At 39.4% G+C, this 12,733-nt stretch overlaps 1 protein-coding gene across 1 annotated transcript in view; it reads left to right on the forward strand.

Moving 5' to 3' along the window:
* LOC123966683 (fibrocystin-L-like) overlaps positions 1-12,618 on the forward strand; it is a gene marked incomplete at its 3' end in the record, with an annotated part of 20,800 nt that extends 8,182 nt beyond the window's left edge. Inside the window, exons 6-22 of the mRNA XM_046042819.1 lie at positions 2,058-2,146; positions 2,556-2,707; positions 4,508-4,634; positions 5,743-5,861; positions 6,066-6,195; positions 6,515-6,688; positions 7,017-7,120; positions 7,570-7,690; positions 7,794-7,915; positions 7,996-8,086; positions 8,233-8,381; positions 9,116-9,238; positions 9,357-9,468; positions 9,895-10,011; positions 10,122-10,287; positions 10,585-10,817; positions 12,451-12,618. Of these exons, the coding sequence (XP_045898775.1) occupies positions 2,058-2,146; positions 2,556-2,707; positions 4,508-4,634; positions 5,743-5,861; positions 6,066-6,195; positions 6,515-6,688; positions 7,017-7,120; positions 7,570-7,690; positions 7,794-7,915; positions 7,996-8,086; positions 8,233-8,381; positions 9,116-9,238; positions 9,357-9,468; positions 9,895-10,011; positions 10,122-10,287; positions 10,585-10,817; positions 12,451-12,618 (2,297 nt within the window). The remainder of the gene's footprint in view (positions 1-2,057; positions 2,147-2,555; positions 2,708-4,507; positions 4,635-5,742; positions 5,862-6,065; positions 6,196-6,514; positions 6,689-7,016; positions 7,121-7,569; positions 7,691-7,793; positions 7,916-7,995; positions 8,087-8,232; positions 8,382-9,115; positions 9,239-9,356; positions 9,469-9,894; positions 10,012-10,121; positions 10,288-10,584; positions 10,818-12,450) is intronic.
* Between the last annotated feature and the right edge of the window lie 115 nt (positions 12,619-12,733).

Genomic DNA, 12,733 nt, shown 5'->3' on the forward strand with positions numbered 1-12,733 from the left:
GGAAATTGACGAGAAACCCCCATCAGCCTCCAGCTCTGCCTCTACTAGAGAGGGCGTGTCAGTCGGATTTAGGAGTTCCTCAAAGTGTTCCTTCCACCGCCCAATTACCTCCCCAGTTGAGGTCAACAGGGTCCCATCCTTACTGTAAACAGCTTGGACGGTTCCCCGCTTCCCCCTCCTGAGATGGCGGACAGTTCTCCAGAAACACTTTGGTGCCGACCGAAAGTCCTTCTCCATGTCTTCTCTGAACTTCTCCCACACCTGCTGCTTTGCATCTGCCACAGCAGAGGCTGCAGCCCTTCGGGCCCGTCGGTACCTTGCAACCGCCTCCGGAGTCCTCCGAGACAACAAATCCCGGAAGGCCTCCTACTTCAGTCGGACGGCTTCCCTGACCACCGGTGTCCACCACGGTGTTCGAGGGTTACCGCCCCTTGAGGCACCTAAGACCTTGAGACCTTGAGCTTTCCGCTGTAGCTTCAGCAATAGAGGTTTTGAACATTGCCCACTCATGTTCAATGTCCCCAACCTCCACAGGGATGCCAGAAAAGCTCCGCCGGAGGTTTGAGTTGAAGATCTCACGGACAGGGGGCCTCCTCCAGACGTTCCCAGTTCACCCATGTAGTATCCAATATTTGTGCATTTGACTCAAAACAGTTCAAAATAGCACTGTAGCAGCAAGACAGAGGGTCAGTGACCTTCTACGGGGAGAGCAGTGATTCACTAGCACAGAAGTCTAACAACAAACACCCATTCGGGTAAAGATCGGGGGGGGGGGCGTTCCTCCCAATCACGCCTTTCCAGGTATCTCCATCATTGCCCACATGCGTGTTGAAGTCTCCCAGCAGAACTATGGAGTCCCCTACTGGAGCCCCATACAGAACTTCATTCAGGGTCTCCAAGAAGGCCGAATACTCTACACTGCTGTTTGGTGCATATGCACAAACAACAGTCAGAGTTCCCCCCCCCCCCACTACCCGAAGGCGTAGGGAGGCGACCCTCTCGTTCACCGAAGTAAACTCCAACCTAGCGTACTTCCACGTACCCAGAGCCAGCCTCTGCCGCCCGGGTCTGGTCCATCGAGGCCCCTGACCTTCACTGCCACCCATGTGGCAGCGCACCCGACCCCTGCGGATCTTCCGATGGATGGTGGGTCCAAAGGATGGAGAGGGGGGTTGCCACGTTGCTTCTTCGGGCTGTGCCCGGCCGGGCTCCGTGGCAAACCCGGCCACTAGGCCGTATATACATATATGTGTGTATATATATGTGTGTATATATATATATATATATATATATATATATATATATAATGTATGTTGTGGAATGAGTAAATGGTAGTCATCCTCAGAGTGGTATCTGGTGGTTTCCAAATTGTGTGAAACCTTTTTAGTATGCCTTTTAGTGTCTCTTTTCTTTAGCTTGATACAGATCAGAGCTTCCTTCAAGTTCTTAAATGTCATGCACAACAATTACAGTGAAGCAGTTGTTGTGAAATTCTTAGATTTCAGGAACAGTATAGTACAGATACTGTATGTATAGAAAAATCTTGTAAGCGGAACAAAATATGATTCGAATCTAAGACATAAATTACTACAGCAGCTAAAATATAGGAATATAACATAATAGAAAGTAAAATAGAATACTATGGTAGCGACATGAGTAAAAGTACAATGTGTAAACTGTGGTGTAAACAGACTGTAGTAAATGTAAATAGATAGATATATATACAGTACATATAATGAGAACAGGTCATAGACAGGTATGCACATAAATATACTTTATATACTGTGATAGATCCTTGATCGAACCCAACCTTGAAATTTAGGAGGCTAAACATGTTTCTGTTTCACAAAACAAGGCTCCTGCCCAGTAAAGTTGTGAAAGCCAAAACCCTTTGTAATGTGACAGAGCGGTCATAGGGAATGCCAAAAATCTCTGTAATTGGATTGGATTGTTGTCACAATACATTTCCAAAATTGAAAATAGTTATTATGTTGACTGTGGTCTGGCCTGCTGAACGCTCGAATGACCTGTGTATGTTTGTGTGTATTTCTCTGTAGTCGGTGGTCTGATTCCTCTTTCTGGAAAAGTTCAGCTGAAAATAACTTCACATTACCAACAGAGGGTGCTGATGTGGTCATCCCATCCGGTAATGTCTAGCAGAAAATTTTAAAAAATCAACTTGGACTACTTGGGGAACTTTTTATTATGTTGAGGGTTTTATTTTAATCAAGTTGTGCATGTTAGAAGCTTAAATCATCATACATCATTTTGACAAGTGTCAAAATGATGTATGATGAATCAAGCATGTTGGTTTCTTTCATGTAAGATAAAGAAGAATACAGTACCTAAATTTCAGACAATCTCTGGACAATGTCTGGTGATGAAATTCGGTTTTTAAATATATTTCGTGTTTTGTTAATTTAGGAGCCAATTAACTGCCATTAAAAACTTTCATATTAATAATACTAAATTCATAGTAACAGTCAAATAATCAGTTTGAACAGATTGGTAGTAAAGTGTTATTGTAACACCTTTGTGTCCCAATAAAACCAAAGGCAAGTGGATCGTTTTGGAGAGCGACACTCCTCCCCTCAACAAGCTGACTGTCATTGGAGTTCTTGAGATCCCCGACACCATGAATAGCTCATCCACCAAACAGGCTCAATACAACACTGTGGTGATAGATGCTGTCTACATCTCTATCCAGGTCAGTTTGATCAGTAATCGCTCTGATTGCCATGATTATGACTGTAAAACAATATTTTAAGGACATAATCTCACTCTTAATGCTCCTTATATGTGAGTAAGAAAAGTGGAATAAAGTGGCAAACTTTTATTTATCTTATTTATCTTCAAAATGTATTCCAGGAGGATGTTTTTTTTTTCAATGTTACAGTGCAGCTTTTTGTGTTGCTTAATGTCAGTTTATGTTTCCACCACCAACAACAGAAGGCTCTGTGATAGTTAGTAGATAAAGATCTCATCTGAGTAGTTATTAGTAATACTTAACTATTGAAACCCTGAAGGCAAGTGATCCATTTTCCATCAAAAATCTTTTTTGCTCCAATATTTATGACTTGACGGGATAGTAAGGGGTGAAACCAAGACATTTTTTGTCAAATTCACCAAACATTCCCTCAGTTTGCTAGCTGTCTGTTTTGTGTGTGCGTTTGGAAAAAAATCTAGTTTTCCTACACAGCCCTGGCGCTGTAAATGGAGAACAAAGAATGTGTTGTGGCCATACAACATGACAAGGTAAGGGCGAAGGCGTTTCAACACTGGAGAAACCTCAGAGATTGGAAATTTGGATGGTAGAGCCTTTGAGGGAGAACTGAAGGGCAGGGTGGATTTTTTGGCAGGTTTTGCCAGGATAATCTGTCTAAAATTATATTTATTTATAATAATATTTAAAATAATATTCTTTGTTGTTGTTGTTGTAATACTCATTTGGGCTACAAGAGGCTGAAGGCAAGGCAAGTTTTTTTTATAGCACATTTCAGCAACAAGGCAAATAAAAGTGCTTTACATAAAACATAAAAGCAACATAGGGAAATATTACAAAATTAAATAAGAATTAATTAAAACAGACATTTTACAATTTTTAAAAAATTGTCAAATAGAAAAACAAGTTAATTTACCCGATAAACCTATTTGTTCACCCATAATTAATGGTTTATGAATCATCATTGTTTCTCCTTCCATTGTTTGCTTATTTTATTTTCCATCTCTCACACCAGTCAAACCTCGTACTATATTTTCTCTTATTCACAATCATCACCGTGAATCCACATTGTTTGCGGAGAAAACTATACTTGTAATCCTACTCGGCCCTGTTAAGACAGTCAGAACTGGAGTGATGTGATCCACATTTGTGGTCTTAGTGAGGACTCGAGTAGCAGCGTTGTGAATCAGCTGCAGCTGTCTGATTGATGTTTCAGGAAAACCTTTAAAAACATTGTTAGTAGTCAAATCGACTGAAGATAAATGCATTGACAAGTTTTTCCAGGTCCTGCCGAGACATAAATCCTTTAATCTGAATCCATGACCTACACCAAGATTTCTGGCTTAGTTTGTGGTTTTCAACATTTCCGACTGAAGTTGAGCACCGACTTTTAAACATTCTTTCTTGGCTCCAAAAACAATGACTACAGTTTTATCTTTGGTTAAATTAAGAAAGTTTTGGCACATTTGGCACATGATTAAAAGTAGTTAAGTCTAAGTAAAAGGTGATCACAGTACTACACACATATGTCTATGAAGATTCTCAGTCATCCAGGTCATAGTTATCCAACGAAGGTTAAAATCAAGGGCAACTGGACTTGGTTGAAGATACTGGAAGACATTTCGTCCCTCATCCAAAGGACTTCTTCAGTTCTGACTGACTGGCAGGGAAACTTAGCTATTTAACCTCAGTGGGGTCGTTGGCCTACACACATAGTGTAATTGATGGTTGATGCCTGGTACAGTGTGTTGAGTGAAGTAATGTTTGCATCTCCTGCTGTTTCAGGGTGGCAGGCTGATTGCAGGATGGGGCGAGCCGTTCAGAGGTCAGCTGCACATCAAACTGAGAGGGAACCACCGCACTCCTGATTGGCCTCTGCCTAATGGACCCAACCAGGGATCCAAAGTCCTGGGTAAGAAAAAAAGCATTGCGATCATGTGCTCACCTGAATTAATATATATAAGATATAACAGAACCTTTTAGTGTATGCACTGTAACAGTGTCACACATTTATAAATATATTTGCGATTGTGCAATACATTTAATGATATAATTGTGCTATATTTTAAGAAATGTAAATATAACTACATACTGGATGTGGACCATTTTTCTATTTTATTAAAGGTAGTATAGAATACTAATTTTCAGGTTCATACTTGTATTTTAGGTTTCTTCTAGAAAATGTTTACATGCTTTAATGTTTAAAAAACACATTATTTTTTGTGAAACTGGATCAGAGTTGATAGATTTGCTAGCTCTATGAACTCGTATGAACGATTCTCTAGAATGTGGGTAAATGTAAATTTTCGGGGAGTAGACATTAATGATCCCAGATGTTACGTAAAGAACAATAAAATAAAACACATAGCTGCATTTATAAAAGAGGGGTACGGGCCTGCTACGTACATGTTTACTTAATTATACACCCAATGCTTCTGTTTTCCTTAATTCATGTAAGAAATAACTATAACAACTATAACAACTAATGACACTAGAGTTGCTAAGGGGGAGTTTATGTACTACTACGACTATTAGACTACTACTGGATAACTTAAATTATCTAAATGGTGATACATCCTCTTTTCAGGATTCCCAGCAGCTTTCAAAACGTTCTTGTTTGAGCCTTATAGCAAATGTTACAAAAATATTAAAACATTACATTAAACATCCTCAACTGTAAGAATTTATTTTTTCATCCATTTCCCTGTAAGCGCTGTCTTAACCACCTTTTTATTTTCAAAGCTATTGTTGTATCATACCAAATATTTTAGATATTTCATAAACAATATATTACACTATATTATTTATCAACAGTGATAATTGAATAATAACTATAACTGCTCCATGCAAAAGATGACTGAACTGTTGAATTTCCGTTGAATGTTGAATGTACAATTGGCCAGTGAAGATCTGATAGTATTAAATTATACCATAACATGTACAATCCCAGCTCAGTGGGATGCACTGTGTGGTGTCACATGTTTCAGAACAAGCTCAGTGTGTGTTTTGTGGTACCACAGGTGTGTTTGGTAGTCTGGAGCTCTATGGACTACCTCACAATGTTTACCACACCAAACTCGCTGCTACTGCTCAGGCCGGATCCAACACTCTGACCCTGACGCAGTCTGTGGACTGGCAGGTCAGTTTTATGTCTTTGTTTTAGTGTTTAGTGTTATTATAATGTGAAAATTCTTTAAGCAGAAGTAATCAAAAAACAAAATCTTGCCTTTATGTAAAATCAGACATAACTGAAACTACACTGACCTATGTCATTGTTTAGTATTAATACAACTACGAAAGATAGTATTCAGTCATTTGTTTATATGTCTGCTTTTTTGTGCAGGTTGGAGAGGAGGTCGGCATCTCCACCACCAGTTACAATGCCTGGGAGACAGAAAAACGTCAGATAACAGCCGTGTCAGCAGACGGCCGAGTCCTGACCCTGAACCAGCCTTTGACCCACACTCACATCAGTCAGTTCAACATCTATCTCTAGAATAGCAAAATTATACATACTGCAGTTTTATTTGTATATTTGAACTGACATCCAAGTTCCTACTTGCCAACTAATATTCCTTACTTAACTTACTGTCATGTTATAAAGGTTTTTAAATTTTGCTATTAGCAAAATGTCCTTGTTTTAATCTGAAATTCAGAATATCCATTACCAGTCAAGGACTGAAATTTAGCCCATGGCTTTAATTTGTCAGCTTAATAGATGTATGTCGTGGTGTGCATTTATATTTATCCTGAAATACGACCATATTTACCTCTTTTTCTCTCTCTCTTCAGGTGAGACTCACTCTGTCTCAGGCACATCATTCTCCTACACTCTGGCAGCTAATGTTGCTCTCCTGACCAGAAACATTAAGATCATCGGTCAGGAGTATCCAGAGATGATGCAGGAGTCATTTGGGGCCAGACTTTTGGTGGGCACCTACTCCTGGGCTGGTATCAACTATAAAGGTAAACAATGTGATTTCTCTTCTTACAGAACACTGCGATTACTGAACTGGTGTTTTGGACCTATGATCCTTCTCAGTTTAAAGCTGTGGATTTACTGATAGATTGGACTCAAGAATGTCTGCAGTTAGATTTTCTTTTAGGTGCACATTTCCATTTCCATGTGATCCGTAAAACACCTTTGCATCTGTAACTCAGCACAAACTGAGGATCATTCATTCGTTTTTTATTTCTTTTTCAGAATTCATTCATTTAAATAACACAAACTATCAACTATGCTCTCTATATAAACACATTAAACATGTCAGTGTTTGATATTTTCTTCCTAAAGGCAAAGCTCAGATCAGGAATGTGGAGTTCTTCCACTCTGGTCAGGAAGGCTGGACCGACGACACTGACCCTCGTTATTCTGTGGCTTTCCTAAACCTGGGAAAGGTACAGCAACACACACACACACACACACACACACACACACACACACACACACTTAAATTATATACATGTTAAAATATGAAAATAAATTCACCTGAATATTAACTTATTAATAAATCGAGAAGTGTTATGGTAGACATGTCCATCACATGTTGGTATTAAAATTATTTTAGATTTGATCACTGATTGGCAGCAGTGGTATAAAACATATTAGAGAAATAGATGAATAATACAATTCAAATGCAGAAAAATTCAAAAGCAAAAAGTAGTTTGGAAGTAAGAGTGTCAAGATTTATGTTAGAAGGATAAAAAAAACGTTATTTTATCTCCTGTAACATTCACCAGAAGTTCACATGATTACTAGGTGTTGTTTAGACTTGTTGTAGTTAACTAAAAAGGAGAAGGTATATGTTAAATGTGTAAAATTAATATTGTTTTATACTACCTAAAAGGTTTCAGGAGACACAATTCAAGGTTGTGCTTTCCACGAGGGCTTCTCTCCAGCCATCGGAGTCTTTGGAACAGAGGGACTTAACGTTGACAACAACATCGTCCATCACACTGTGGGAGAAGGTAAACATTGTGCTGTGAAACAAAGTGATGTATTTTTTCCAGCAAAGAGGAGGAACTCTAGTATGTGTTAAGATGAAGTATTAAAATGTGTTCCTGTTTGCAGGTATCAGAATTTGGGGCAACAACATAACCGTGAGGTGGAACCTGGTGATGATGACGCTGTGGCCTGGATCATATCAGGACAGAGAGGAGCCCTTCAACCTAGCCTGGAACGCTGCCATTGAGGTCTGTCCTCTCAAAATACAAGACAAACCACTTCTCCTATAAAAATATATTACTGCAATTATCAGTACTGTTTTCTTTAGGTCAATGAGGGGACAAATGTGGTGCTGCAGAATAACATCGTGGCAGGCTACGAGAGAGTCGCTTATCGCATTGATGGTGAACCCTGTCCAGGTAACAAATGATGATATTGGGACATTTCAGCTGCATTTCCAAAGCTGGCCAGAAAGGGTCTTTCTTTTTAAAACAGTACACTGAATGTTCAGACTCAGGAAAAAGATGCAGAACAGAGATTTTACCCAACCCTTCTGCCTGTGCAGGTTATTTTAACGGGAATCAGAAGTGGATTAACAACGAGGCTCACGGTGGTCTGTTCGGAATCTATCTCAACAAAGACGGTTTGCCCGGCTGCAGTCTCATCCAAGACTTCTTCATCTGGAGGAGCTTTGACTACGGCATTTACTTTCAGGTTTCAGTACTGAAACACTGATTTCAATGTTCTGCCTTACTTTGACTGCATCAAGAGGAAGCAGTGTGGAGTTGTGCCTCTTAACCTGAGGTCCACTGATGTTTCAAACTCATAAACAAGAATATAGAGAGCCAAATGTGCAGCCTGATGTAATAATATTTTACCAAAATAACATTGTAGAGTAAAGACTATTTTAGAAATTTTGATGTGGAAGTAGTCTTATCTCTAAGCAAAGCCTAGACTTGATTTTAATGAATTTCCTTCTGTTTATATAGGGGTATTGCAGTGTGGGACACATATGTGAACAAGCCTGTTGTGGACTTTGCATTTGCTTTATGAACAATGTCATATAAATTATCACTCCCAAGCTACATGTTTGGCTTTTTGTTAACACGCTATTTAGTCCACAGAATAATACGTGTTTCCTGGCTTCAGTCTTCTTTACCATCACATGATCCTGAGTAGAAAAGTTTGCTTTTCTCTTTTGGTCCATGGTTAATTCTGACTAAACCCTCATTTGTGCTAGTATTATTTAAGGGAAAATCACTGATGGTAACACAGATGCCAAAGTTTATTTTGGATTTAAAGATCACATGTTCATAAGTTACAAATAAGCTTCTTCTTTTATGCTCAGTATGTTTGTAAAGATGAGGCCTTAGGAGTTGCGGGATTTAGATGATATTAAAAGATCACTATTCTCCTCTTCTTCATCTTCCTCTCCACCGACATCACAGACCATCACTGATGTTGTTGTTTCCAATGTGACCCTGGTGGACAACGGGATGGGCATCATGCCGCTCATCTTCGCTCCTCCTTCTCTCTCTCACTCATATGCGGATAAAACTGTAACCATTCAGGTAAGCAGGTTTATTTTGATTGATTGATTAAGTTGTTCCTTTCCTCTCACACATCACATATCAATTTGTTAATAAGTAGTTGACACATTTCATATTCCTTATGACCATCTTTTCCCAGAATGCTTTGATTGTTGGCAGCAGCCCGAGCTTTAACTGTTCAGACACTTTGCCTTCCACTGATTTTAACATTAAAATCAGTAATGGACATCGAGCCCCAAGACCTCTCAAAGGTACCGTACAAACTCCCTGATACTGTCAAAACACCTCATATCAGTGCTACAAAGTACAGTAGATACATATGTTTTTAGTGATTTTTATGTTTTAATTTAGGAATACTATGACATTTTAGGCTGAGAAAGGGTATACAGTGTTGAAACAGGCTTTAAAAGGCCTGTTTTAATATTTTCCTCAATAGGATAAGCCTTTTTTAAATTGAATAACCCAAGTTAAGCTCTGAGAAAGAGACTCGTGTTGGTACAGAAACAGCTTTATGAATAACCTTGACTTAAAGATCTTAAAAATTATAAAAGAGGTTCTAATTGTGTAATTTCACGTAAGCAAACAAGAACTGGATTTTATCCTTTTTTCTGTATAAATGCAGGCTGGGTACTAAGAAAAGATTTGTTATTTTGTGACTCTGTTTTCACTCTGTACAGGTGGCAGATCTGGAATCTGTTGGCCGACTTTTGGATCTCAACACAACAACGCTCCAGTGATGGCCCATCATCTGAACAACAACTACAATGCCATCAAAGGACTGATGAAAGTCAAAGGTGACTTGTGGCTCTGAGCTTTTGGGCTAGAGTTATGTTATGATGCTGCAAACAATGTTCACAATGATTTGAAGAAGAACATATTCCTTATTCCTCATTTCTCGTTGTAGACACAACATTCATCGGTTTCCGAAACGTCTGCTCCAGTGAGACAAACTTCATGTTCATCACCAACCCACTCAACGAGGATCTGCAGCACCCTGTGCAGGTTTCAGCCATCAGGATGACGGACAGCACAGAGGAGGCCAAAGTCTTTGTCCACAGGCCAGATCTGAGGTAAATCATGGCACAAACGAAAAGAAAAAAAAATGTTAATACACCTGGACAAATGGTTAAATGGACTGCATTTATTAAGTGTCTTTCTAGTCTAGTCATGTCAACACACATTGCGGAGGCAAGTCTTCGAGTTAGGGTTGCACTTGGCAGCATTCATTAAATATTGCTGCTTAAATTTAAACTGACAAGAAGTGTATTTTAACACAAATCATTTCAAACTTTAAACTATTTGTATAATCTCGCTGCTCTTTTTGTATATAATTAAATAAAATCGATGACTTTGTTTTTTTGCTTTAGTAAAGTGAACCCGTCTGACTGTGTGGACATGGACTGCGATGCGAAGAAGAAGAGCTTGTTGAAGGACTTGGATGGTTCGTTCCTGGGTGCAGTGGGAGCTGTAGTGCCTCAGTCTGAGTACGAGTGGGGAGGTGATCCCAGGAGGGGGCTGGGCGACTACCGCATCCCAAAAGTCATGCTCACTTCCCTCAATGGGAGCCGCATACCTGTGAACCAGATCGCTCCACACAAAGGTAACAACAGAGAGGGAGTCTTTTTTTGTAAACATAATAAGATCAATACTAATGAAAATCAGATTCCCAGTCCCCAGTTAAACAGTAGCTGCCTGGTACTACAGTTGTTTTTACTACAGTTGGCTCTACCACTTTTAAGTCAGTTTGCTTCTTTGATTTTCAAATTTTCAAATAAAACAGAAGTGTAGGATTATAGGAAGTGAAATTCAAGTCACCTAATTCCATAGGTGTCCTTTACACTGGGGACGCTGGGGAAATGTCCCCACCACTTTTTGAAATGGCTGGTTTTGTCCCCACCACTTGTTAAAGCATAATTTGTTAAAAAATGTTTGGAAATATTGCTTGCGGTTAAATAACAAATGAAAATGCCTTTAGAAAGGTTTATTTGCACATTAAGAAAATATGCATTGCAAATAAACATAGAAGAAACACATGTGCATTGTCCAAAAAACGTATCATAAGCTAAAAGAAAAGATACTGATTATAAATTGACCCAAAAACATGCATCCACCAATCAGTAACTTTAACAACTTCTTGACACAGTTTCTTTTTGGTCAAGTTTTCCGTTCTCTCCCTTTGAACATGACAAAAGACGAGGGAAAACTAAATCATGCCTTCATATGTGTTGTCTCAGCATGGATAATATTACATAAGTTGATCTACAGGAGAAACAGGAGAAAAAATATATTTATATATTTTGAAATTACACCTGCCACCTGAATTTTGCGTTTGAATGTGTAAGAACTGAGTCGACTCTCCACCTCTTGAATTCATACTCCAAAAATATAGGGGCAGCATCACATATCAAGCCATAACTACTGCTAACTGCGCTTAGCTAGTTGGCAGAGTAATTTCAGTCATCTGTACAGCTAACTTAGCAGTTATATTAGCTGACCCCACAACCAGTACCAGGTGAGTGGGCACGTTTGATAACGGCCGAAAACAGCATTATGGGATTAGTTCGACCAAACCAGAGTTGGTGGTTGTTGGAACAATGGAAAGACTAACCAAGATAGTTTTGTGTTTTGATTGGTTTCTGTTGAGTTTGAATAAAATGCGTTTTATAATAATTGTCCTGGAAATTGTATATTGCTGGTGAGGGATTAAGCAAATAATTGAATTACAACAAACCATTGTCTTTGAAGAATTTATTAATAAAAGAGAATAAACAGAGAAGTACTATAACACATATACAGCTTTTCCAGAGACCTGACGCCTAGTGCAGCTTCAGGCAAAGGGATGCATAATCATTTACACAGTCTAGGTTTCTATGTTTTGGGGAACAGAGATCCTCTCCCGGCCTTGAAGGGGGAAGAGGGGGAAAACACTAAAACAATTTCACAGCTCTGACCTAAACCCTACATAATGTATGTGAACAAACTAATGAAGAGTATTGTTACGTCCTTGGCTTGTCTAGGGGTGTGGGACGAACAAAAAGATAAATAACCGAGTGGGAAAAACCAAGGATGACTCAAAACACGTGTCAAGTTAATGTATTTATTCTTAATCGGAAAATAACAAAAGGCGATTAATCAACGAAAAACGATCTCTGCCCACACGAGAGATGATGGAAGTTATATAAAGTAACTAAATAACATAGGTAGCAACATAAAAGGCCACACGGTCTCTCCAGCTCCACCGCGCTGTGGAAGCACACATGGAGGTTGCCCGCCGCTCACCACACTGGCTTACACTGATCGGGAATGCCAAGGTGACGACCGCCTCCACGGAGTCACCGACCTCACGGCGCGAGGAGAAGTTGCCAGCGGCACCCCGCCGATCACATCCTACGAGTTACACAGTAGATCACACAGTAAATCGCACAATAACCACACAGTAAGCCACACAGACGGTTGCGAGTCCAAGGAAGGGTGGGTGAGTGAATGAGAGATGAGTGAGAAGTTAGACTGAGAGCA

Source organism: Micropterus dolomieu, unplaced genomic scaffold (genome assembly GCF_021292245.1).
Source record: "Micropterus dolomieu isolate WLL.071019.BEF.003 ecotype Adirondacks unplaced genomic scaffold, ASM2129224v1 contig_13990, whole genome shotgun sequence".
Classification (NCBI taxonomy): domain Eukaryota; kingdom Metazoa; phylum Chordata; class Actinopteri; order Centrarchiformes; family Centrarchidae; genus Micropterus; species Micropterus dolomieu.